The following is a 24,401-nucleotide window of genomic DNA, read 5'->3' as shown; positions in this document are numbered from 1 at the left end:
GTAGCCGTGTTATTCTAGATCTGTAAAAGCGTCAGAGTCCTGTGGCACCTTATAGACTAACAGACGTATTGGAGCATGAGCTTTCGTGGGTGAATACCCACTGCGTCGGATGCATGTAGTGGAAATTTCCAGAGGCAGGTATAAATATGTGAAAGCTTATGCTGCAATACATCTGTTAGTCTATAAGGTACCATAAGACTCTTTGCCGCCTTTCCCCTGGGTTTCTCTGTATGTGCTGTCTTCTCCGTTTCTCTCTAAGATTGTCAGTTCCTTTGGAACTGTTTTCATTTTGTGTCTTGCAAAGATGGTGCACAGGATAGTGCACAGGATGGTGCACAGGTTAGTGGTCATGGCTTAGAAGCAGAGACACCCCACTTATATATGGACAATAGCATAAGGGGGCTCTTAGACAAAGGTCTAAAGTTAGGTAACTCAAGGTAGCAGGGGCTTTCACATTTGAGCCAACACAGGGGTCACTCAGGCAGCCTCTTGTTCACAGACAGACCCCCTCAGTTACCTGCTTAGACAGCAAAATAGTCACCTCAGTCATTCACATTGCAACCTGACACTGTCTGGAGTCTCATTACACATTAACATAATTAATAATAGAATACTAGCTTTCTAGATGTCTCAAATACATTTATCCATTCTGAATGTATTATGTTTCTTTTCATGCTTTTTTTCAAGATATACCTTGCTACATGTGTTACAAAAAAACCACAATACTGTGATTGTGTGCACTAACAACAAAGTTGATTTTGGTTACATATATGTAGCCGGTGTGGCTGGTGTGCTAGATAACTTTTACAATGTTACTGCACTACATCTGAAGTTTGAATTCACCCATTTCCTTGTTTATTAGAGAGAAGTGATAACTGTGAAGATTCTCACAATGCAGGAGTTGCCTATTACTTTACATGTGAGAGTAAAAGTAATGACAGAATTGAAAATTAGTTTTGGGGTTTTTTTTGGTATCCAGGACAAGAAGGAATAATAGGAGAAAAGGGGAAAACAGGGGAATATGGTGTACCAGGAATGCCAGGGAAGGATGGTGAACGTGGCTTCCCGGGACTTCCAGGTATGTTTGCAGCTTTTAATAAATATAACTACCACAGACTTTTGTAATCCTTGTTAACTAATGGAACTTGTAATACTTTTCGTTGTTCGTAGGACGAAAAGGTGATCAAGGCCCTCCAGGATACCCAGGTGACCCAGGATTTCCAGGACAAAAAGGGTCAATTGGAGAAATGGGTTTGCCAGGTACCATATGGTGTGAACTTAGCTTGTTGAGATATCACATTCACAAAGATATGTGTCAAGAGTGGCTGGTCAAAATAGTGAAGGAAACACAGATCTTAAAATATTTAGGGATAGATTGAGCCTTTAACCAATAGCTGTGTCACCCCAGGAGAGATGCCCAGGAAGGAATTGTGACCTCCTCCTTACTTCTGAGGGGAATAACTTCCCTCAGCTGGTTGCAGGTTACATCCCACCTCATGCTGCCTCAGCTCTGCTGGTGAGCAGTTTGGAGTGGTGGGACAGTCCAGGCTCTACTCATTGATTACTCAGCACTGTGGCACACTGCTCCTATTCTCCCCCTCTGCCAGGAATCGACATGTGGAAAGGCTCCACCTGGTGTAGGGAACATATTGCCCCTTGTGCTCCTGTGTCTGGCCACATTCTGACCCTTGAAACCCTGAAGTTAAAAATAATTTATTGTTAGTGCTCAGCCAAAGAAGATTTTCTTGTTATTTGCATAGATTGGATAACAGAGAGGATGCTGTCCTTTCGCCACTGGTTTAAATATGGCCCAAGTCAGTAGTGACCAAGGCTATGTCTACGCTTATGATGGAGTGTAGAGTACATACTTTGCATGCCCCTCTCACGCGGGTATAAATAGCAGTGTAGATGGTGAGGCACCGCTTAGGATATGTATGCTCTCTACACGCTGAAGCAGTGCCTACCCCACCTACACTGCTATTTTTAGCAGGGTACTGTCCCATGCCGGAGCCTTTCCTCATTACAGTGAAAGACTCCCCACTGCTGGAGCCTTTTCCCGCCACAGGGAGCTGCCAGAGCCTTTCTCCGGCACAGGGAAAGACTCTGGTAGTAGGGAAAAGTTCTGGCATGAATGAAGCAGCCGGGAAAGACTCTGGCAGCTCCCTGCTGTTGGAGTCTTTCCCTGCTGCCAAAGTCTTTCACTGCCACATGTAACTACGCACCGCTGTGTGAGTGCAGCCTGCTTTTCACTGTGATGTGTGGCTACATATACCTTAGGTGTTGCCACAAGGCCCAAAAGAAGTTGCCATCTGACATTCATTCAGCATCCTGTGTAAAAAGAGTTGGTTGTCTCAGTTCAGATATTAGTGGATAAGTAGATCATAGTCTGCACTACTGTTGGGCGTCTGAACAGAGAGACCAAGGACCCAAGGGACATGAAAACTTGAACCACCTTTCACCTCTAGAGGTGGCTCTTTCAGAAGATGGTGGTATGATGTTGTACGGTTGCAGATGGGACGTTGCACTGCTTCTGCCTGTGTTGTAACTGTTCTATTATTAAATACAGAAGCTTATTTTTCAGCTCTGCCAACTGGGACACCTTTCTTGAGCACCACCGTCACTTATTTTTCAAATGGGGAGTGGGGAACCTGCCTTGTAAAATCTTGTAATATCTTCAGGTCAAAACAGTCTGTACTCATATTTAAAAGTGGTATTTTCCTGTATTTGTTGACAAAGCTAAAAGGACATGCAGGCATAAACATGTTATCTATTTTGTACATTATAGCAACGGTTGGCAGAATTTGATTTTTATTTTTTGATAATTTTGACAGATAATATAGATGTTTATTTTTAAGCTTTTTTTTTTAGGGTTTTTTTTATCCATTTAAATTTTCACAGTTGTGGGAAATTCTGCGGGTTCAGATAGTTGGAGGGGGTCAGACAATAATTATTTAATGACAATTAACATTGAGATTCAAAAATTGAAAGCTTTATAATTGTTAAACACAAATTGTCAACATCATAGTCAAAATATACAAAGTAAATATCTGTAAATTGAACTCTAATAATTTCTGAAGCAGCATCTGTAAATTTCAATTATTACTGGTAGAAATATTTTTTGTCTGTTTCAGTGTGTTTGGTGAAATCTACATTTATCAATATTTTCCAAGAAAAATCTAATCCTTCCAAGCCTAATTATAGCTTGAGGAAGCGAAAGGGATAAATAATTCCAAATCTTTTTCTCCTAAATCTCTGAACTTTTTATCTGATTCAAAACAAATTGTATATTTTAAAAAAAGCTAAATTTGAAAAAGACAGTTTATCCAGAAAGTGTATCCAGAAAATGACATGACAGTTAAAATAAAGAGTGAGGTTAGCTATTTCAGTGGTCACATTTAACCTGATTTAGGTAGGGCTAACTCATACGCAGGAAATGTAGGTTGAATTTTGAGTCCACCCAGTTTTAGATCGTTCCTTTATATAACAGTAGAGATTTACCAAACCACTGGACAAAATATTTAGGACCAGATTCTTAGCTGATATCTGTCAGTGTAGGTCCATTGAATTCAACTGAGGATCTAAGCTGGCATAGATCAGTGTAGCTTCACTGACTTCTATGGAGCTATGCCACCAGCTGAAAATCTGGTCTCCATGCCTTTGGTTTTCACTCCTACATCAATATTAAAACAAATCTGTTAAAATGGGTTCCCAAATTCTGCATTCAAATCTCAGATCTGTGTATGAGGACAAACACATCAGCACAATTACTTTTTTCAGGATCACAGGTAGGATTTGCACATACAATTCAGGCAGCCAGTTTTGAAAATGTTATGTATGTATCTTATAGATTTTGTCATAAAGTTGGAATGCATCCAACTGTGATAGAAATGTGGTGTCCTAGTGACAATCTCTATTTTTTTTAAAATAGAGGAATGGGAGGAATGCATCTTAACAGGGAACCCTATCTCAGTTAAAATTGGCTATTTGTTAGTTTATACCTAACATATTTGAGAAATCAAAGAAAAAAGATTGGAGGCCAAAAAATCAGTAACATCAAGGCTGGCCAATTTGTCATCCAACTTCTATTCTCATACATTATTTAGATTAATTTTAATTGTTAGTCAAAACTGGCCTTTGAGATCAATGAGCAAGAGAAAGAAAAGGTGCATCACTAAGTTGCTACTAGACATGGTAGGTAACCTGGAAATCGTTCTGGTTCCATTGATCAGATGGGTATATTACAAATTGTATATGTCAGTTGCTCTTTATGGAAACCTGAATTTTTTTTGCATTTGGTTGTGTGCATGGCTAAATCATAGGCTCACTTCTGAACATATATGTATAATAAAACAGGGGAAGTACCAAAAACAATTCACTTTCTTAGATGGCTAGGTTCTTGTTTATCTCTATTTACTAGGTAGTACAGCAATTCACTTGTTTCCTAGTTCTAACATTCACAGTCATTTCAAGGTAACATCTCAATAACAGATTTTTGTCTTTATTGCTAGGGTGCCACAGATTTAGTATACTTTTTATTTTATTGTTAGGAACACCTGGAGAAAAAGGTGTGCCAGGTGTGCCAGGCTCACAAGGTGTGCCAGGATACCCTGGATTACAAGGTGAAAAAGGAGACAAAGGAGAGTCGGGAATTCCAGGGATTGGCATTCCAGGTTCTCCGGGTGAGAAGGTATTTACAATCTCAAAAATGAATTGTCTCATTTCTAATAAGTACCTCAAAAGATTCATTTGTTCATAAGATATTCTGTTAAATTTATATTTTGTTTATTTTAATATCTGAGTGGAAACTTAGTGTGTGTGTGTGTGTGTGTAAGAGAGGCCTGGTGGTTAGGGACATGGGAGTCCTGGGTTCAAGTCCCTGTTCTGCTATGGACTTCCTGTATGACCTTGGGCAAGTCACTAACTTCTCTGTGTCTCAGTTCCCTATCTATAAAATGAGTCTAGACTTGAGGTGGCTGGCAGTCTAGGTTCCAAAGGGAAAGAAACCAACAGAAGTCAACTCTCCCCGACGTTGGCATTGGAAACAGGAGAGGATGATGATGGGCGGGCGTGTGTGTGTGTGTATGGAGCGTCTCATATACTCCATGGCACAATGGTACCGAATTTTGCGGCAGTGTTAATTTATTCTATCTCCATAAAATAAAATAATTTACATCCCTGAAAATGAAGGAAATTAACTCTTAAAAGCCGACTAAGAAGGTGCACAACACACTATACTAAAACATATCCTGATTTCCCTTCCTTACAGGCATTTCCCTTCCTTACAGGCATTTTTAATACATTAAAAGATTGTGAGCTGTTCAGATAATATAGTAATGGGCGCCATATACATGCCATAGATAGACTTAATTCACACTCCACATATTCTGAAAGGGGTTCTGATGTTGGTTCACGAGACTTTTTGAAGGGAAAAATTTAGAGTAACCTTTGAACTTTGAAGTGAAAATTATAAAATTAAACCCTGTGTATTTAATAGCAAATAAAGAATTTTGATAATCTGGACTTTGAAGGTGACTAAATGCATGTGCAATATATAAGTTATGTGGGTAACTTGCAGAAAACTGCTATCTTTATCACTGGAAAAAAAAATGATAAAAGGCCCCCAATGAAGCGTATAAGAAGGCTTCTAGTCGTCTGTGCACTACATAAACAGAATGAATTCAGATAATTGTGTGTTTGTGAGCCTACAGGCTTCACTGAATTTAATCATAAAATAAGGAGGATGAAATTCTTTAATACGATGGTTGATACAATGGGGGGAAATTATGTAATATTGCAGAACATGCTTTGCCATTTTACCACATCTTAAATGTGTGGCTTTTATTGTTTGCTTTTTTCCCCCATAGGGAGAACAAGGAAGGTCAGGTGTTCCAGGCTTCCCTGGTGAAAAAGGTGAAAAGGGTAGCACAGGAATTCCAGGAATGCCTGGTTATCCAGGTCCCAAAGGATTACCTGGCATTGCAGGATATCCAGGCAAGTCCTAAAAACATTTAACGTAAAACTAACAAGCTTAAATGTACAGTCAGTGAATCAAATCCTCTTGCTTTCTTTAGGCAGCCCAGGTAGCCACGGAGAAAAGGGTGAAAAAGGACTCTCTGGCTTGGGTGGTATTCCAGGTTTAAAAGGAGAAGCAGGTAAAGAATCCACTTCATTTTTAAAAAGCACTGTTTCAAGTGTGCTTTCTACTTTAAAAAATGACTGAATAGTATTGTGGTCTTCTGTATTTATTTTGTCTCAAAGATTCCTGGTCACATTTGTTCATTTTACAAGTGAAAACTTTGGAGTTGGAGGCCGGAGGGGCATTGCAAGACAAAACCAATCATTTTAAGATGTGGGGGGACTGGTTCTTTAAAGCTGTTTGTAGGACATTTTTTCTTCAGTTCCATTTGTTGCTACCATCATCTTTTTTATTGTTACCAATTACATTTGAAATCCCTCGCATTGACCTTTAGGGCCTGATCTCCACTATGTTACACTGGTGTAATGTCACTGGGGTAAAACTAGTATGCTAAAGTCAAAGTGGAGAGTCAGGCTATATAGGGTGATTGTATGAATTCTCATGGCCCAGTTCTCTCTCTGCAGGACATAAGCACCTCATATTCAATGGGTGATACTGAGGGAGAAGACTCAAGCTTTTCTCATACTTTAGTCTTAGCTGGGTTCACAACTATTACTATAAGAAACTAAAACAGGGATCGGCAACCTTTGGCACATCCCTCGGCCTGCGCTGCTTCCTGCAGCCCCCATTGGCCTGGAGCGGTGAACCGCGGCCAGTGGGAGCTGTGATTGGCCGAATCTGCGGACGCTGCAGGTAAACAAACTGTCCTGGCCCGCCAGCGGATTTCCCTTGATGGGCCGTGTGCCAAAGGTTTGCCGATCCCTGAACTAAAAGGACCGATTCTTCTCTCATACTGGTGTAATTCAGGAGTAACAACAGTGAAGGCAGTGGAGTTCTGCCAATGTAAAACCTATGTAAAGTGAGAACAGAATCAAGTCTATAATGAATAACTGCCATTTTACTTCAATGGGAGCAGCATCATAACCTACGTTTCCATTGAGAGAAAGATGTGTAAAAATCTGATGGCTGGATTATAAAATGGCAATGAATGATTTTTCAGGTGAACCTGGTTCTGAAGGTCCCTCTGGTGTCCCTGGTCAGAAAGGTGAACAAGGTTATGATGGAATACCAGGTTTGCCTGGACCAAAGGGTGACCCAGGTAAGCATCATGCCATGTTACCTTTCTTTTGTATTAAAATGTACATATATGTCAGATATTTATTACAGAAATGCACAGGAAGTGTCTGATTGCACAGTCAAATAAGATGGAGGACCATGTAGTTTTTAGGTACTTACATTGGGAGGATTATATAATGAAGTTTGTATAATGCCTTGCAAACTACTATGAAGCTGGTAATTTGGACAGAAAGTTTCTTAGGAAATTGGTAGGTCTGAATACTGACATTTTCCCCCTGAGAAATTTGCAACAATAATCTTTGAAATATTTCAGTAAAAAAAATTGTTGTTTTTTTATGACAGAAGTTTTGAACTGATTTGTAATGAAAACTTTTACTTCAAATAGACATAAAATGTCATTTTGGTTTTTAAAACAAAAATATGTAAACAACATATCGTTTATATGAAACAGAAAAAAAAATTTAAAAATTTCAGTGGGAAAAACACCTTTTTTCATCAGAATCAAGAATATCTCCTCTTAACTCCCATTGACATACATTGACAAGGACTGCAGCATCAGACTCCTAAAGTTGGCATGGATATTTAAATCCAACAGAATATTATATTCTTCACATGATCATTCCTGAAAAGGTATAAATTGGAGGGGAAAGAACCATGTACTGTTAGTGCAGTTTGGACCAAATCTTGAGATCCTTACTCAAAAGTTCAGTAAAGTCAAAAGGGGTTTGCCTGAATAAGGACCTCACAATTTGGCTCTTTATGACTTAAAAAGGAACATGCAAAAAAAAAAAAAAAAAAAGACCGAGCATCCTGCATCAACCGAGCACCCTGCATCATCATCAACAAATTATACCTAAAGTAAACAGCATTAATTAGCCCTCACACTAAATTAATCTTCGCTTAGTTCATGTAGCACTATGGAGTCCTGAACCAGCTTTGAGGGAGATGAGTGCCTTTAGTTAGTTGCATTGTGCATCAGTGTTAGCTTGAAGGAAAAACTGTTGCAAAATCTGGCAGTATTTTAAAGCATTTGCTGTTTAGGAAATCTTTTCCCAGAACAAATTTGCTGTGAAATATTGGCGCTGGCTCATCCTTTCTTCTTTATTGGTTCGGTGGTGGCACTTAGGGGCCTCTTTCACAGATAGGGCCCCATTGTGCTAGACACAATATAAATACTAACTGAAAGACATTCCCTGCCCAGAAAAAATTGTGCATAAACTGTTCATTTTCAAATGCCAGTGTCTGTTGTTTTAATAGATATTAATTATGTATTAAATGTAACTATTGTCTTGTCTCATTTTTGCTGCCGTTACTTGTAGGTATTCCAGGTAGAGGGCTTCCAGGATTTCCTGGTGCAAAGGGAGAAAAAGGTAATATAAAATAAACAAAGTTTTAAAAACTTAATTCTGTAGTTCAAACACATTTGCAACTGCATTCTTTTATGTGCTCCACTGTTTAAATCTGGAGGCAAAAACTCTGAGATGTCAATCACCAATTTCGATTACAGTAGCAGCATCTTGGACATGAATTAGATATGCCCTAAATAGGTAAATATTCTTAGTGTGGAATTTACTGCAAGCTGTGTTGTGGTGAGATAATGCAAATAACTCCTATATTTGTATTGTGTACAGTGCTTTTGAATTTGAAGTCCTTCTGTTTCCATACTAATTTTGTAAAAATCGAAGTCTAGCTATTTTTCCTTTCTTTAACATTTTATTGTACATATTTTCACCAGCCAATAAAATACATTGAGTGAGCAATGAAAGTTCTAAAATAAGCTTTAAATTACCTATTTATACAAACTTGGGAAAAAATTCATATGTTTTAAATGTCGATCTTGGTAAATCTATCCTCTTCTTCTGAACTAAACCCTGTTGTCCTTACCCAAGTAAAACTTCCACTGCGAAGACACAAGTGGAATTTTGGCTGATTAAGGACTTTAGGATTTAGCTCATAAGAAGAGTTAGGTGTGAGTGCAGGGGATGAAGGTGGTGGAAATGGGTGAGCAATAAGCCACAAACAATTTAGCTAGGCAGACCCTTCAGTTAAACTGACCATTTCTTTTAGCTGATTCATGAAGATCTGGTAGAGAATAATGAAATTTCCAGAAAGAATTTCATTGTAATCCAAATGTCTAAAAGAAGATCAATATAGAAATAAAGGTTATCAGCCCATAATAATGCAAAATGTTTCAATTTATTATCATCCTTTGTCTAACTACTTTGGGGGCTGTTTTAAATCTTAGGTGCAAAAGGTGATGTGGGTTTTCCAGGATCCCCAGGAAGCCCGGGGATTCCTGGTTCAAAAGGAGAAGCAGGATTTGTTGGTCCGCAAGGTCTTCCAGGCCAACAGGGCATTCCCGGATTACCAGGGAGATCAATGGAAGGTCCTAAAGGAGACAGAGGACCCCCAGGTCAACCTGGACTTTCAGGTAAGTGATTAAAAATCTATGAACTGTAAACTATCTAATGTTTATGGTGATGATATGAGTTTATTATTTATTTTTATTACTAGTCTGCACTAAGGATATTAGTGATATCTCCTTTCTATTAATAATATAATTTCATATTGCTTGGTATTAAAGTCTTTATTATGTTTCTTACCTTTTTATAGATTTTTTTAATACAAAATAAAATCTTCCTAGTTGTCCTGGAAAAGCATTCTCCCAATGGACAGTTTTGCAGTGTATCCTAAAAGTGATCTGCCTTTGGGGTAGTTTAATCTCTCCTCTTAGCTCATTCTATCCATGAACCCCCTTGACCCAGAGCACTTTATCTGCAACTCCAATGTGCTTCATCCAGGGTTATATTAGTGGCTTTGTACCAGAGAGTGCAGTTGTCTTGTCAAGCCATGGATGGACATACCATAGCTGATGCTGCTGCGTCCCAGCCTGTTGATGTATTTGAAAATTGGGGCAAACGCCTTGAGTTGGCAATGGAAGTGGATTAGAAGCCAATGGAGATTGTGGAGCACAGGAGTGAATAGCTCATAGCACTGTAGGTTGCCAAGTTCTGTATGAGCAGAAGCCTCTGCATTGCTTCTTTTTCTGCCCCAGATACAATGAATTACAGTAATTCAGTTTGGAGAAGTTTAATATGTGGATCACTATTGCAGATCCTTGTCCAGAGAAAATGTGAAGCCTCCCAGCTTCATATAGCCTAAGGAGAAATAAGGTATTTCTTGATCCTTTCTCAGCCTGCTTCTCCAGTAGCAGTGGTGAGCTCAGCAGGACCCTGAAGCTCTGAAACTATTTGAGCTGGAAACTGACCCATTGGATAAGTAGGTCCATGTCCTAGCTAGCTATTGAAGCATTCCTGCTCCTTGCCAGCTTTACTTTGATCTTGCCCACCTTTAACTTGAGCCATCTGGTCCTAATCCAAATACTGATGTCTTCTAGAAAACAAATTTGCCAAGAAACTTTTCCCCACCCCTCCATTTTAGGTCTACCAGGTCCAGAGGGACCACCAGGATCTCCAGGCCTTGAAGGAGCCAAAGGAGAAAAAGGAAACACGGGTTGGCCTGGAACACCTGGAAGACTTGGAATCAAAGGTGATCTGGGATTCCAAGGCATTCCTGTAAGTTACTTTAACTACCTTAGTGATTTCTCCAGTGTAGCTCAGTAGCACATAGTGGTCATTTTAGTTCTTCCAGTTAATGGATGTATTAATCATAGATATTTCTTTTTCAAACCAATAATACTATATATCCAGAATGCTTTCAGACTCTTTGCTGACTGTGCAAAGCAGGTATCTCAAACTCAAATCACCACAGGGGCCACATGAGGCCCAAGGGCCTTACCAGTGAAACCTTTTCGTAGAACGATACAAAAGTATAGTCAAAAATGAAAAAAATAAAGAGTAATATAGTGTGCTATTAAAAGTAAATCTTTTAAGTTTTTTAAAACTGTAATGAGAAGAGGGGTTTCAATAAAATATAAACACCTGTAACTTGTGGTCAGTAACACTGATGATGATCTACACCAGGGGTCTCAAACACGTGGCCCGTGGAGTTATTTCCTGTGGCCCGCCATAGGCGCTGACTCTCTCCTGCACTGTGTAACCCTTTCCACCCCCTCCCCCCCAGTCACACCCCAGACACACCCCAGTCACTGCACAAAGTTGAGAGGGAAACTGAGGCTCACCTAGGAATTATAAAAAATTTACAGAAAATTTCCACTTCGTCACAGACACTGTCCAGTGTTCCAATGGAGAGAATTCTGGGCGATGGGGGCAGAGGGGGACTTCTGGGTTTCCAGCACCCCTAACAGAGAGACCCCTGGGCAATGGGGGGAGGACCCCTGGCTGCCCAGCACTCCTTACAGAGAGACCCCGGGGTGATGGGGGATGGTGCCCAGTGTCCCTAACTAACAGTCACAGGGGTCTCAAACATGCGGCCCTGCCCCTGCCCCACCTCTTCCCACCCCTTCCCTGCCCCCATTCCAACCCCTTTCCCAAAGTCCCCACCCCAACTCTGCCCTCTCCCTGCCCCTATTCCAACCCCTTCCCCAAATCCCCGCCCCTGCTCCACCTCTTCTCTGCCTCCTCCCCTGAGCGTGCCATGTTCCCACTCCTCCCCCCTCCCTCCTGGAAAGTCCTAAGTGCTGCCAAACAGCTGTTTGGCGGCAGGAAATGCTGGGAGGTAGGCAGAGGAGCGGGGACGCAGTGCGCTCAGGAGGGAAAAGGTGGGGAGGGGAGCTTGGGTGCTGGTGGAGTCAGCGCCTATGGCGGGCTGCAGGAAATAACTCCACGGGCCGCATGTTTGAGACCCCTGTTCTATACCCTTCCTCTCAGTATTTCTGCCTCCTCATTTCTTGAAGCACAGTTCTCTTCAGGTTGTAGCTCATTCTTTCTTCTAGCAGGAAATTAAACTAAAATATAATAAAAATAGGTGAATAAAAGCAGGGTAAGAGAGTAGGCATGGCACCATCACACTCATTGTACAGGATGAAGAGGGACTCAGGAAAGGGGTCATTAAGATCCTAGTGTGGGAAGCAGGATTCCAATAGTGGACTCAGAGGAACAGATTCTTCATAATGTAAAGCCACACTGGATGTTCTTCTGTCTCCAAGGGGCTGCTTCTACAGTGACACTTAAACCCATGTCTTGAATTTTTTAAGCTAGATCCTTGTTGGTCACCAGCTTTCCACTTTCGGAGTAGCTGCATGCCATTAATAACTCTGAGAGACAGATGTTTTCAACAAGCATTGATAGCAAGATTCAAATGTGCATTCTCTTTGCTAAGTGTCCAGAGTGCTTATAAGCAGAACTGAGTGAAAATCAGAATTTCTGTCCCACAGAAAATTCTGATATTTCAACAAATGATTTGTTTCCAAATCAGGACAAAGAATTGAAATTTTTCACAAAATGAAGTTCCAGTCATTTTCAATTAAAACATAACATTTCAACATTCCCAAATCAAAATGTTTCATTTTGGTTTTATTTAACTGACCCGAAACATTTCATTTCGAGTCAGTTAAACATTAAACTGCATCTTCCTATTATGTTGCATTGCCTCAAGGGAGTTGTGGTTCAAGTATCCGATGTCCCTATTCTCATGGACCAGTCTCCCAGGCCAGACTGCATCTCCCATGAAGCACCGACAGCCATATGACTTCTGTGATGCACCATGATGCTAGGTCATAGGGGAAACTGTGTTGCATCCTGGGAGATATAGTCCAGCCAGGGAGGCAACTTCTAGGAGAGAATATCATATGAACTACAATTACCATGACCAATGTACCATCATAGGAAAATGCAATTTAAAGTTGAATTGACTCAAAACGAAACATTTCAGGTCAGTTCAACAAACTGAAATATTTCCTTTCAGGTGGAACCAACTCAAAGCAACATATTTCGTTTTGGTTTTTCTGACAGCAAATTGAAAAACTTCAGCAAAATCAAAATTTTCCTGTTGATTTTGCAGAAACTGCATTTTCTTTTGAAAAATCATTCTGATGGAAAATTCCCAACCAGCTCCAATTGTAGGAGTCAGGTTGGGGAGCACAAGCATACAGTTTGTTTGGGGGAGGTAGCCTGAGACTCCTTGCCTCATGATTCTGACCTTCATTCTGCTGCTCAGGCCCAGGCAGGTAATCGGGCAGTGCAATGCTCAGCTTATGCACAGGCGTGCACCTTTTAAAAGAAAATAATTGATGTATGCCATGTGCTTTTTGAATACAAGTAACCACATAACTTTATTTTGTGAATACCTCCCTTCCCCTTTCTGATGTAATTTCTCCGTGTGTACCCGCCATGGTATCTCTAACCTATTTTGTACATTTCTTAGTGCAAGGACTATGGCCCTGATCCTCAAAGGTATTGAGGTGCCTAATTTCCATTAATTCCAAAGGGATTTAGGTGCCTAAATACTTTTGTGGCTCTGGATCTACATCTGTATTTTCTCTGCATACCTATAGAGCTTTATGCAAATGTTATATTATAATAATGGCTCATGACGACTGTAGTGTTTAGGACTTGTGTTAGCAATTTGTTGTGGGAATCTCTAAGGTATGCTTAGATGATTATTCTGGATCAATTGAAACAGAAACTAGAACGTTAGAGACTAACCAATTTATTTGAGCATAAGCTTTCGTGAGCTACAGCTCACTTCATCGGATGCATACTGTGGAAAATACAGAAGATGCTTTTATACATACAAACCATGAAAAAATGGGTGTTTACCACTACAAAAGGTTTTCTCTCCCCCCCACCCCACTCTCCTGCTGGTAATAGCTTATCTAAAGTGATCACTCTCCTTACAATGTGTATGATAATCAAGGTGGGCCATTTCCAGCACAAATCCAGGGTTTAACAAGAATGTCTGAGGAACGGGGGGAGGGGCGGGAATGGGGTGTAGGAAAAAACAAGGGGAAATAGGTTACCTTGCATAATGACTTAGCCACTCCCAGTCTCTATTCAAGACTAAGTTAATTGTATCCAATTTGCAAATGAATTCCAATTCAACAGTCTCTCGCTGGAGTCTGGTTTTGAAGTGTTTCTGTTGTAATACACTGAAGGATGCTGTCAATAAATTCCATTGGGTAACTAGTGAGTTTACTATGCCTTGTGTGAGTCTTACAGTATGTGGCCTTGATTTTCCTCTAGCACAGGCCTAGTCTACACTACAAAGTTAGGTCAACGTAAGTTGCCTTGCATCAACCTGTTTTTCACATATCTACACTCAAATTTGTCTCCTGCTGACATAAGCACCCTGTTATGGTGATGCAGTAAAACCACCTCCCCGAATGGCATTGAGCTGTAGTCAAAGTACTGTGGTTGACACAGTTCAAGTGTAGACATTGCATGACCTATGTCAATCCTAACAGTCTTCCAACAGTTGTCACACAGTGCCTCACACTGACAGCTCTAGTCACAAATGTTGAACTCCACTGCCCAGGGGTCACGAAGACCAGAAGCCCCTCCCCTGTCTCTTTAAAATACTGTGTATTTTTGAAATGCCTTTCCCTAATGGCTGGGCTTGGTGAGCACACCTAGCAGCGCTCCCTTGTTGTGTGCAGCTAACCAACCGACTGTGCCAGCTACACGCTCAAGACATACTCCTGCCTGGAGCAGACAGGAGGTATCGGATCACTTGTGGGGAGAAGAGAGTGTTGAGGCACAGCTATGGAGCAGCCATAGAAACATGGACATCTACGAGAAGGGGATGTAGACGAAGGGGTACTACAGGGATCAGCCACGGGAAAACAAAGGGACTGTGGCTGGCATACCACAAGGCCCAGGAGGCCAACAGTCAATCTGGTGCTGAGCCATAGACCTGCCATTTTATGACAAGCTGCATGCCGTACTTGGCAGTAACCCCACCCGCACCCCGCAGACCACTGTGGATGCCTCAGTGGAGCCTGAGATGTAGCCCTCTGGCATGGACAGTGAGGAGGAGGAAAGGAGATGTGGTGGGGCAGGGCAATTTGGCTATGCCATGAGCCAGGACCTGTAGAGACTCTGCTGCAGCCTAGTCAGTCCCACTAGCCAGGCATGGGCGAGCACAGTGCAAGAGATGGAACCTTGGGAAAGTGAGTGCATGCATTTTCCCTTTTCATGTTTAAATGTAAAGATGGCGCCTGGCCCATCCCAAGTTACTAAAGACATGCATCGACTTTTCATTGTTTTACTTATCTGAGAAGAGGTAGCAGTACAACAAACGGCGGTAGATCTGTTATCTTCTTTTCATTCCCCTGTAGGATTAGGCATTGGAGGCCCTGCAGAGCAGTTTGTTGATGTACCGAGGAATGTCCCTTGTGTCCTGAGAGATCTTGATGAAACTTTCATAGAGTTACTCTGCAGTTCTCTCCCGAAGGTTTCTAGGGATGTCCATCTTCTTTCTTCTTCAGCGGTAGGACACTTTTCCACACCGCTCAACAATGATTTTGGCAGGCACCATTGTAGTAAGCAGGCTAGTGGCATGCGGTCCTGGGTGGCTTTGGGATGCCTGCAAAGGCTGTGTTCTCTGTGCCGCTGTGACACTCAGGAGTGAGAGATCAGCTAAAATCACCACCACCTGTGAAAAATAGTGCCAGTACTCAGTGCCGTTGCCCTGTACTTGTACCCATTGAAATAGGGACCATATTGTTTTATGCAACCGAAAATGTTAATACCCTCCTCCTTCCCCCACCTGGCCCCTCGCAGGCAATACTCACCATGGCTGGGGCAGGAGAGCAGTGCTGTGCAGGGGCACGCCGCAGCTGAAGTAGCAATAAGTATATCTTATTACAGATTATTATGGGAATGAGGGAAGGGAGTTTTGAAGCTTATCTTTCACTTTCCATTGTGACTCTACGTACAATTATACATATTTCCATTTTATCTGGAGCTGCTGCTGTTGCAGCCTTGAGGATTGACCCTCCACACCTGGGGAATTCCTGATCCTACTGAAGAGGAGAAAGAAGAGGATGAGGGATGATATGTTCTGTGAGATCCTGCAAACCAGTGCTGCACTGGACTGTGAACAAAGGGTCTGGTGGGCCAACATGGTAGACTGCATGGAGAGGGATAGAGAGGACAGGAGAACATGGAGAAAAACCCAAGAATCCCTTCAGGAAAAAGAGAGATGCACCAGGACATAATGAGGCTTCTCAGGCAGCTAACACAAATGCTGCTGACCCTAACTGACCAACAATCACAAACTTGCCATCCTTAGAGAACAGTCCATGGAGAAGTCCGTGGTGGCAGCTTCCTGCGCCCCTCAAAAATCCTCTTAGAACCCTGGATCTCATTCCTAGCCCTACCACTCCATGCCAGAGGACAGTAAGGACAACCACATCTTCACATCCATGACCTATGAAAGGCACAGTTGGTGTATGTATCCAAAATGGACTACATTTGTGCACTGAAATGGACAGAACTGCTTGCTGCCTTTCTAAATTTAAAGTTGTGTTCAGTTAATTTATGTTGGAAGTTTGTATTGTCCCTTTTTCTTCACATTGTTTCATTTCACGGCTTTTGTCAGTGGAGGCAAGTCTATATTTTGAAAATAAATTCATTGTTATAGTTCACCCCACATACTGCAGAATGTATGGCAGGATGCAAAGCTCCTAGTACTTGTAAGTGTACAGCACCCCAGAGGTCATAGGTTCAAGGAAACACCCAGTCATAGGTATAAATGTACAACAAGCACCACATAATTCATAGTTTCAGTGAAAGACAGTGTAATAGTTATAAATGTGCAGCAAAACAGAATAATTCATAGGTTCATTATAAGACAAAAATAGTTCTATGTATAAATGTACACGAAGCACAATTCCTAACAGCTCACAAACCTTCAGGGCCAGAGCATAGTCAAGCACAGCACATTACTGTGCCTGACCATGGAAATGCTCTTTCAAAGCCTCCTGTAACCACATAGCTCCATGCTGGGGTCTTGTAATGGCCCTGGTGTTTGGCTGTTCAGAGTCAGCAGACATCTCCTCTACCATTGTGGCAACTACCCCCACCCCCCTTTGCCTCACATAGATAATACAGCAGACAACAGGCAGCTATAACCATTGGGCTGTTTTTCTCAGTGAGATCCAATCTACCAAACGCACCTTCATCTGTCATTCTTCACCTGCTGAGCTGGTAGCTGAATCTTTCCCTAGTGCTGTCAAGGTGGACAGGGTACAGCTTCATAAGCCAGAGGAGCAAGACTTAGGCTGGGTCTTCCAGAATCACTATTGGCATTTCAACATCACCAATGGCAATCCGAGGGTCAGGAAAGAATGTCCCTGCTTGCAGCTTTCTTAAAGTCTTGTTTTCTGAAAGACGCGAGTGTCATGCACCTTCCCTGACTAGCCTTCAGTGTTGTTGGTGAAGCATCCCCAGTGATCCACCAATGCTTGCATGACCATAGATAAGTCGCCCTTTCTGTTGTTGTACTCTGTAGCAAGGTGGGCTGGTGCCAAAATAGGGATATGCATGCCATCTATCACCTCACCACAATTTGGGAACCTGATTGCTGCAAATCCATCTACTATGTCCTGTCCATTTCCAAGAATCACAGGTCTGCATAACAGAAGACAATGAATGGCCCTACACACTTGCATGACAATAGCCTCCACTGTGGATTTGCCAGCCCCAAAATGATTTCCCACGGACTGGGAGCAATCCAGAAATGTAAGCTTCCAGAGTTTTGATCGCCACTCACTTCTCAACTATCAACACTCTCGCTCTCATTCCGGTGTCTGTGTGCTGGAGGAATGGTGCGAGCTCGCAACACAAATCCGGCAATGTGGCTTTGCATGTCCGAAAGTTCTGCAGCCACTGCTTGATGTCCCAAATCTGCATTATGATGCAATCCCACCAGTCAGTGCTCATTTCTCCAGCCCAGAAGCTGCACTCCACCGTTGGCAGTTGCTCCATGAATACCACCAACAACCTTGTTTTTCACTATGTCCCTCCACAACCTGTCCTCAGAGAAATTGTCATGTCTCCTGTTGCTATAGTTCTTGCAGCTCTGATAGTACCAGAGAATCATGCGGCTTGTATTTGCAACACTCATGAGAATGGTACAGAGGTGTGAAGATCCATGCTTCTGTCAGAGATAGCAGATACCAAACTGTGCTGTGTGGCTTGTGAGATCTTATTAAAAAAAAAAACACACATAATTATGGGATATGGATGGCATTATGGGATATGAAGAAAGTTGCATGCTAGGAACTTGACCCCTAGCTCCCAGAGATCCCTAGGTGAGTTATTTATACACCACAACACATTGCAAAAACTTCCCAGAAGGCAATGTGCTAGATGGCTGCACATGGCACACTGGGATACCTACTCATAATGTACCACACTTTGTATTGACACAAATATTCCTGGTGAGTACGTGCAGCACCAATGTAAGCAGTCAAGTGTGCACGAGCATGAGCGATACACTAACTTTGGCAGTTGTATGCTAACGTAACTTGCATTGACCAAAGTTTGTAGTGTAGACATGGTCTTAGACTATTGTAAAACTGGTAAAACCAATTTCACTGGAGTAGTTCATTTACAGCAGCGTATGTGAAAGGAAAATCAGGCCTTGTGTGTTAAACTTCTTCGCTCCTAGACCAGTTCAGCACTGCTGAAAAGACCAAGTTCCCTGCAAGGGAACTTGAGGCTACTGAGTAACTTTCATCTCATTCCATATATGTACTAATCCTTTCTGTGACCTGAAATATCCTATCTTCCCACTGGGGTCACCTGAGGCCAGCCCCCTGAGTCTAGGATACTCTGAGTGAGTGCTCTATTTAGTGATACTTGTCCCCCTTCTAATGTTTTTTTCATGGTGTCATTTCCCAAGGCTCAAGGCCATTTGATTTATTAAACTTTTATTGAGCCACCTTATTTTGTCCCAGTGTGTTCGCAAGATAAAGCATAGCATAGCACAGATCAACACACAGGTTGTTCTGGCTGCTTACCACAAGCCTTTGTTTCTGAACAAAGCCTTCTCATTTGAGCAATGTAACATTAGAGGAGGACCATCTTTGGATTGAACGGCTTGTCTTTGATTTTAGAAATTACCGACCTGAGTGTTTTTTACAGCTTTCCAAAATCCCACGATTATTTGAGAGGTGTATCATAGCGATACAGGATAACTCATGTCTGTCTTCTTTTTATACAGGGTAGTGCTGGTTTACCAGGAGGTATTGGTCAAAAGGGTGATATGGGACCTCCAGGAGTTCCCGGGTTTCAAGGTGAGGAGAAATATGTAATTTGTGTATAGTTACAAAATTATTGTTCTCTAACTTCATGTAAGGTAGAGGGAGATGGTGCTTTCCCCGCCTCCTTTATCAAAAGAAAATAATCAAAGAATGTTAATCTAGCATCCCACAAATACCGTAGCCTTAACTTTGAAGCTAGTTCAGAAGCCAGAACAAGGATAATATTAATTTCTCAGTAATTTTTTTCCTTTCCTTGTTCTGTAGATTGTACAATTCATGTTTGCTTTTGAAGAAGAATGAAAAATCAATGTCTGTATGTCCTAAGAATAGTCAGGGTTTTCTTTGAGATGTGGTGTGACAGGTGCAAAACTTGAGGCTGCTTACAAGTAGACAAACCTTTTCTATCACTTCCACTATCATTGTTATGTTTATTAACATTTTAAGTGTAAGAAAGAATGCAGCTGTCAATACATTTAAAATGTATCTGAATTTAGAAATCTGAGTGTGAATTTGTCTTCAGTTATCTTTTAATTGAATATTGATGGCAGTTTTATGTGATCACTTCATATGCCCTTTTCCAGCAAACATTTGAAATCAAAGGAACTGCTCATGTGCGTAGAGTTACTCACGTGTCTAAGCATTTGCAGTATTGGATCCATTATTCAGCACACACAGTTTTAAAACAAGAATTAATATCTTAAATTTTCATGTACATTTGACTTCAGGTCCAAAAGGGTCTTCTGGCTTCCCAGGTCTCAAGGGAGAACAAGGTGACCAAGGGTTTCCTGGCTCTAAAGGTATGGTAAGCTTATGTGTTTTTCAGATTTTCAAAATAGGTATTATTTTACCTAACTATGGCATTATATCACCCTTTGCATTTTTTACAACATAAAAAAACCCCCAGAATGTGCAAGTGAGTGAATAGAATCTCAACCTCAAAATGTACAGCCTGTAAACATAATTTACAATTAGATGTAAGCTCTTAGAGCTAGGTTTCTATCCCAATATATTCGTACAGAGCCTAGCACAATGGGGCCCAATCCTTATTGCGACCTTTTGGTACGAATGACATAATTATTATTTATTTATATTGTCTGATAACAAACACTTCCGTTTGTATTTGCTTCATCAATTTTGACAGGTTTACAAGGTCCACCAGGTCCTCCAGGTCCTTATCAGCTTCTTAAAGGGGAACCAGGTTTACCCGGTCCTGTCGGACCAGTTGGTTTAAAAGGGCTCCCTGGACTTCCAGGTCCAAAAGGACAGCAAGGTGAGAGGGTCTTAAAGTTGCATATAGGTGGTGCATAATGTAGAAAGAAGCTGTGACAGGCTGAGCATTAGCAGGCTATTGTCTGTTCAGGTGCTTCTCCAGCCATGTCTGTAGTGGCTGCCTATAGGAAAGTGATGCTTCTCTTTGAAGTCCCAGTACACAGGAATGCCAAAAGCAGGTCTTCAACAAGGAGTCCCCACTTCCTCTCTTAGCCCAGCATTTCTGTGGAACTGAGCAGCATTTAGCATGAAACTTACATAAAACACCTAAACTGGAAGGTTTAAAATTTTTAAAGAGATTAAGAGAAGCAGGGAGAAAGGGGGCGAGGGGTCAGGAAAGTAGAAGGCTGGCATAAGTGGGCGAGGGCCGGTAGCATTTTGAATTGGCAAGGGGGGGCATAGGAAGCTGCAGTTCAGAAGAGTTCCAAAATCGGTAACATTTTAAAGGAGAAACTCCTTCCCCCTGCTCTCCATTATTTTATATGGAGGTGGTGGGGAAATAAGGTGAAAGATAGTTTGTCGTTTTGCATTATCTATTTAACGTAAATGGCACGATGATTCTTCTTGGTATTGGGGCCATATCTGTACACTGTTGTGAGTTGGTTAAATGGCTGTGAAATCATCCATTGGCTTCACTGTCCAATCAGAATATGGCTTTGGCCAAAAAGAGTCTGTAGCCATGCTCCAATAGTTATCTCAAAGCCTTAATGTCACACTGCACTGTACAGGATCTGCAGAGTGTAACTGAAATATCAGGAGCAGAGTGGAAGTCCCAGGTTGGTGCTGGTACTGTTGAACTGCATCCCCTGCATACTGCAGACTGGTATTTAAATGAGAGTGAAAACACTCTCAAACAGCTACAAAATAAAGCACTGACCTAACGGGTAAAGCCAAAACCAATTTGGCAAAGACCTAGCAGGGCTGTGAACTTGTTACTGACTTGGGGCTCTCTTTATGGGCTTTTACTTGAAACTCCTTCAGCTTTGTACCCCTGCGGTCATAGAATGAGGAGAAAGACCTGTGCGTCCCTCTCACTGCGCGGACAAATGCTCGCAGGGAATCGGTTGCTGCAGATGTGCACCTTCAGTGGCTATATTTTGATCTTCTCCCATCCCACACCCCTCAACACCTTCCCCCAGCAGGCACTCCCACCTACCTGCTCTGGGTACTGGCATTTACCCATAGGTACTGGGCATGTGCTTTTTTTCTGTACTGCCACCCCATAATCCAAAAAGCAAGAACAAATATGTCTCTGTGATCCAATTGTAATTATTTCTTATATTTCAACAGGAGTGACAGGACCTGAGGGTATACCTGGGCAACCTGGTGTTCCAGGATTTGATGGTCAACCTGGTCAGAAAGGAGAACCTGGTCCTTCTGGTCCCCCAGGTAGGTCTGTGTATTCTTTAAAGACTCTGTTCTTCATTACAAAGGGACTATAAAAGATTGCTTATTAAGAAAAATAAGGTTGGCAGTTGGATAAAGATTGCACAAGAAGCAGAGGCACATAACAAAAACACTTGTAGCATTTAAAAGCACATGGTCATTAAAGGAATTGCTGGCACCTCCAAGAGATCTTTTTGATGTAATTTAGTGACAGATAAGGCTATTTCACATAGAATTAAATGGCCACATGTTATTTGCCACAGCCCTTATAAAAGGTGGAGGTAGATCAGATACCAGATAAAGGAAATACAGTTACAGTGAATATAAAAGATATACAGGTTCAAAACCTCCACCTTTCTGTTAGGGTAGAGCTACCAGTTACAACTGCAGGAGAAGAAGGTTTAGAGGCAATTATTAATAATGAAAAGACTCTGGCTTCAGAGAGATTACCTGTGGAATTTTATAATACCTTTATTGAGTGTCAGGTGTCTTTTTTACATGGCTTAATCTAGAAAAGAGATGACTCAGAAAGGAAATGTTCACAGTTTAGAAATATCTTCAAGATAACAATATATTTAAAAGAATAAATTATTCAGAGTCCTCAAAGTGATAGACTGGTGATCAGGAATCGAGAATTTAAGATCTCTGCTTAGTTTTAACTAAACAGAAGTTAATACGGTACTTTAATTTAATTGATTTTTTTAGCCTAAATAGGACCTGAAAGAGTATATTTATTTTGTAGAGATTCTGGGTTACATTGGAAGGATCTCTAAAAGTTTAAGCCTGATGTTTAGCAGCACTTTTAAAAGCAAAGAAAGAAATAGAGATTTTGAATAAATGAGAAAATCACTGCACAAGAAGGTGATGAATTAGGTCACCGTTAGGAACACTGTGCTCAGTTCTGGTTGTCTTATAAAAATGGTATTACAGAGATGGAAAAGGTACTGCAGAGGATAGCCAGAATGATTCAGTTATTTGCTGAATTTAGTTCTACAGAAAGGCAGAGAGACTAGGCCTCTATTCTTTGGAAAGGAAGAAACCACAGTGAAGTATGTACAGTTCTGATGGGAATAGAAAGGATAGAAGCTACAAGAGTATCTGATTTTCTGTCAATTTCAGGAACTAGGGGTATAAACCAAGCTAGGGGAAAGTCAGGTCCCAAAGGAGTCTAGGCAGAATTTCAGTAGGCAGCACTGGTGGTAGACCATGTATGGAATTCTCCACAGAAGACAGCAACTGGAACAGCTTTAATTAGGGTTAAAGGCAGAGTTAGACAAGTATTTGGAAGTGGGGGGAACATTACAAGAGAGAGTGTGAATCCAGCCTGGGATGCCGAACCCTTATTAATCCCTACAATACGTTCGTTTATGTAAAACATTCCATGATAGAAGAATAGATTGTCTTTGATTGGAAAATTATAAAAATGAAGGTGTGCAGAGGACTATCAGTAAACTAACAAGATTATAAGCAGTGTGTTGTAACTGTGTTGGTCCCAGGGCATGAGAGAGGCAAGGTGGGTGAGATAATATCTTTTATTGAACTAACTTCCATTAGTGAGAGAGACAAGCTTTTGAGCTTACACAGAACTCTTTTTCAGGTCACCTTGTCTCTCTAAAATGATAAGTAATTATTTCAGTTGAACTGATTGTTCTGTACAAAGCACTTGCAATACTGTATGTTAAGAACACAGCATAGTACTTACATACCATGGTAGAGGACACTTTAGAAAAACCTAAGAAAGATAGCTAAGTAGATCTGAAAATAATAGATGATAGCAATCCTAACCAGTATAATACTCTTGCAAAACAATTTCCATTATAATTTCCTTTTTTTCACATGCCTGTAACTTTCTGAAGTTCTGGGGTTGAAATTTCATGCTTGGTATCTGCCCACAGAGGAATAGTTTTGGAAAATATAGACAAAATCCCTTCAGCCATTTGAATCATGAGAGCATAAAGAAACATTTTCCATTTTAAAAATAAATAAAATAGAAGCATCTTTCTTATCCCAGGGGGCTTACTCAAAAATAGATGAACTTTTAGATTTGATGACTGATTAGGCTATAATGAACAGTGTGTGTTCTGCTACGTTTGAAAAAAAAATACATATAATTACAAATACTTGAAAATGCAAGACTCCAAATGCACAGAAGAACATTCTGTGAGTGCACATAGGTTGGACCAGCAACCACTGAAGTCAATAAGACTGTATTTTTTTTACTTCAGTAGGCACTGGTCAGAGCCTAAGGTTACTGGTGTAAATTCATTGACTTTATTTACATTGATGGGAGATCAGAAACATGCCATTAAAGATAGATGTGGTGTCCATGAATTGTAAGTGCAGTAAGCAATTTAGCGCTGTACATTTTTGTAGCCACTCATACCATTACCAAAGTTTGTTAAC

At 41.2% G+C, this 24,401-nt stretch overlaps 1 protein-coding gene across 2 annotated transcripts in view; it reads left to right on the top strand.

Moving 5' to 3' along the window:
• Positions 1 to 24,401, top strand: part of COL4A1 (collagen type IV alpha 1 chain) — a 209,249-nt gene that overhangs the window by 174,031 nt on the left and 10,817 nt on the right. For both annotated transcript variants that reach the window (XM_084610506.1, XM_084610507.1), the window contains exons 35-47: positions 980 to 1,078; positions 1,171 to 1,260; positions 4,548 to 4,687; positions 5,865 to 5,995; positions 6,076 to 6,152; positions 7,137 to 7,235; positions 8,533 to 8,583; positions 9,459 to 9,644; positions 10,655 to 10,788; positions 19,304 to 19,376; positions 20,069 to 20,140; positions 20,485 to 20,613; positions 21,903 to 22,001. In XM_084610506.1, coding sequence (XP_084466632.1) covers positions 980 to 1,078; positions 1,171 to 1,260; positions 4,548 to 4,687; positions 5,865 to 5,995; positions 6,076 to 6,152; positions 7,137 to 7,235; positions 8,533 to 8,583; positions 9,459 to 9,644; positions 10,655 to 10,788; positions 19,304 to 19,376; positions 20,069 to 20,140; positions 20,485 to 20,613; positions 21,903 to 22,001 — 1,380 coding nt within the window. The remainder of the gene's footprint in view (positions 1 to 979; positions 1,079 to 1,170; positions 1,261 to 4,547; positions 4,688 to 5,864; positions 5,996 to 6,075; positions 6,153 to 7,136; positions 7,236 to 8,532; positions 8,584 to 9,458; positions 9,645 to 10,654; positions 10,789 to 19,303; positions 19,377 to 20,068; positions 20,141 to 20,484; positions 20,614 to 21,902; positions 22,002 to 24,401) is intronic.

This window comes from Lepidochelys olivacea, assembly GCF_965140295.1.
Source record: "Lepidochelys olivacea isolate rLepOli2 genome assembly, chromosome: 1".
In the NCBI taxonomy this organism is placed as follows: Eukaryota; Metazoa; Chordata; order Testudines; family Cheloniidae; genus Lepidochelys; species Lepidochelys olivacea.
The sequence above is the reverse complement of the archived record's forward strand: the minus strand, read 5'-3'. Positions and strand labels throughout refer to the sequence as shown.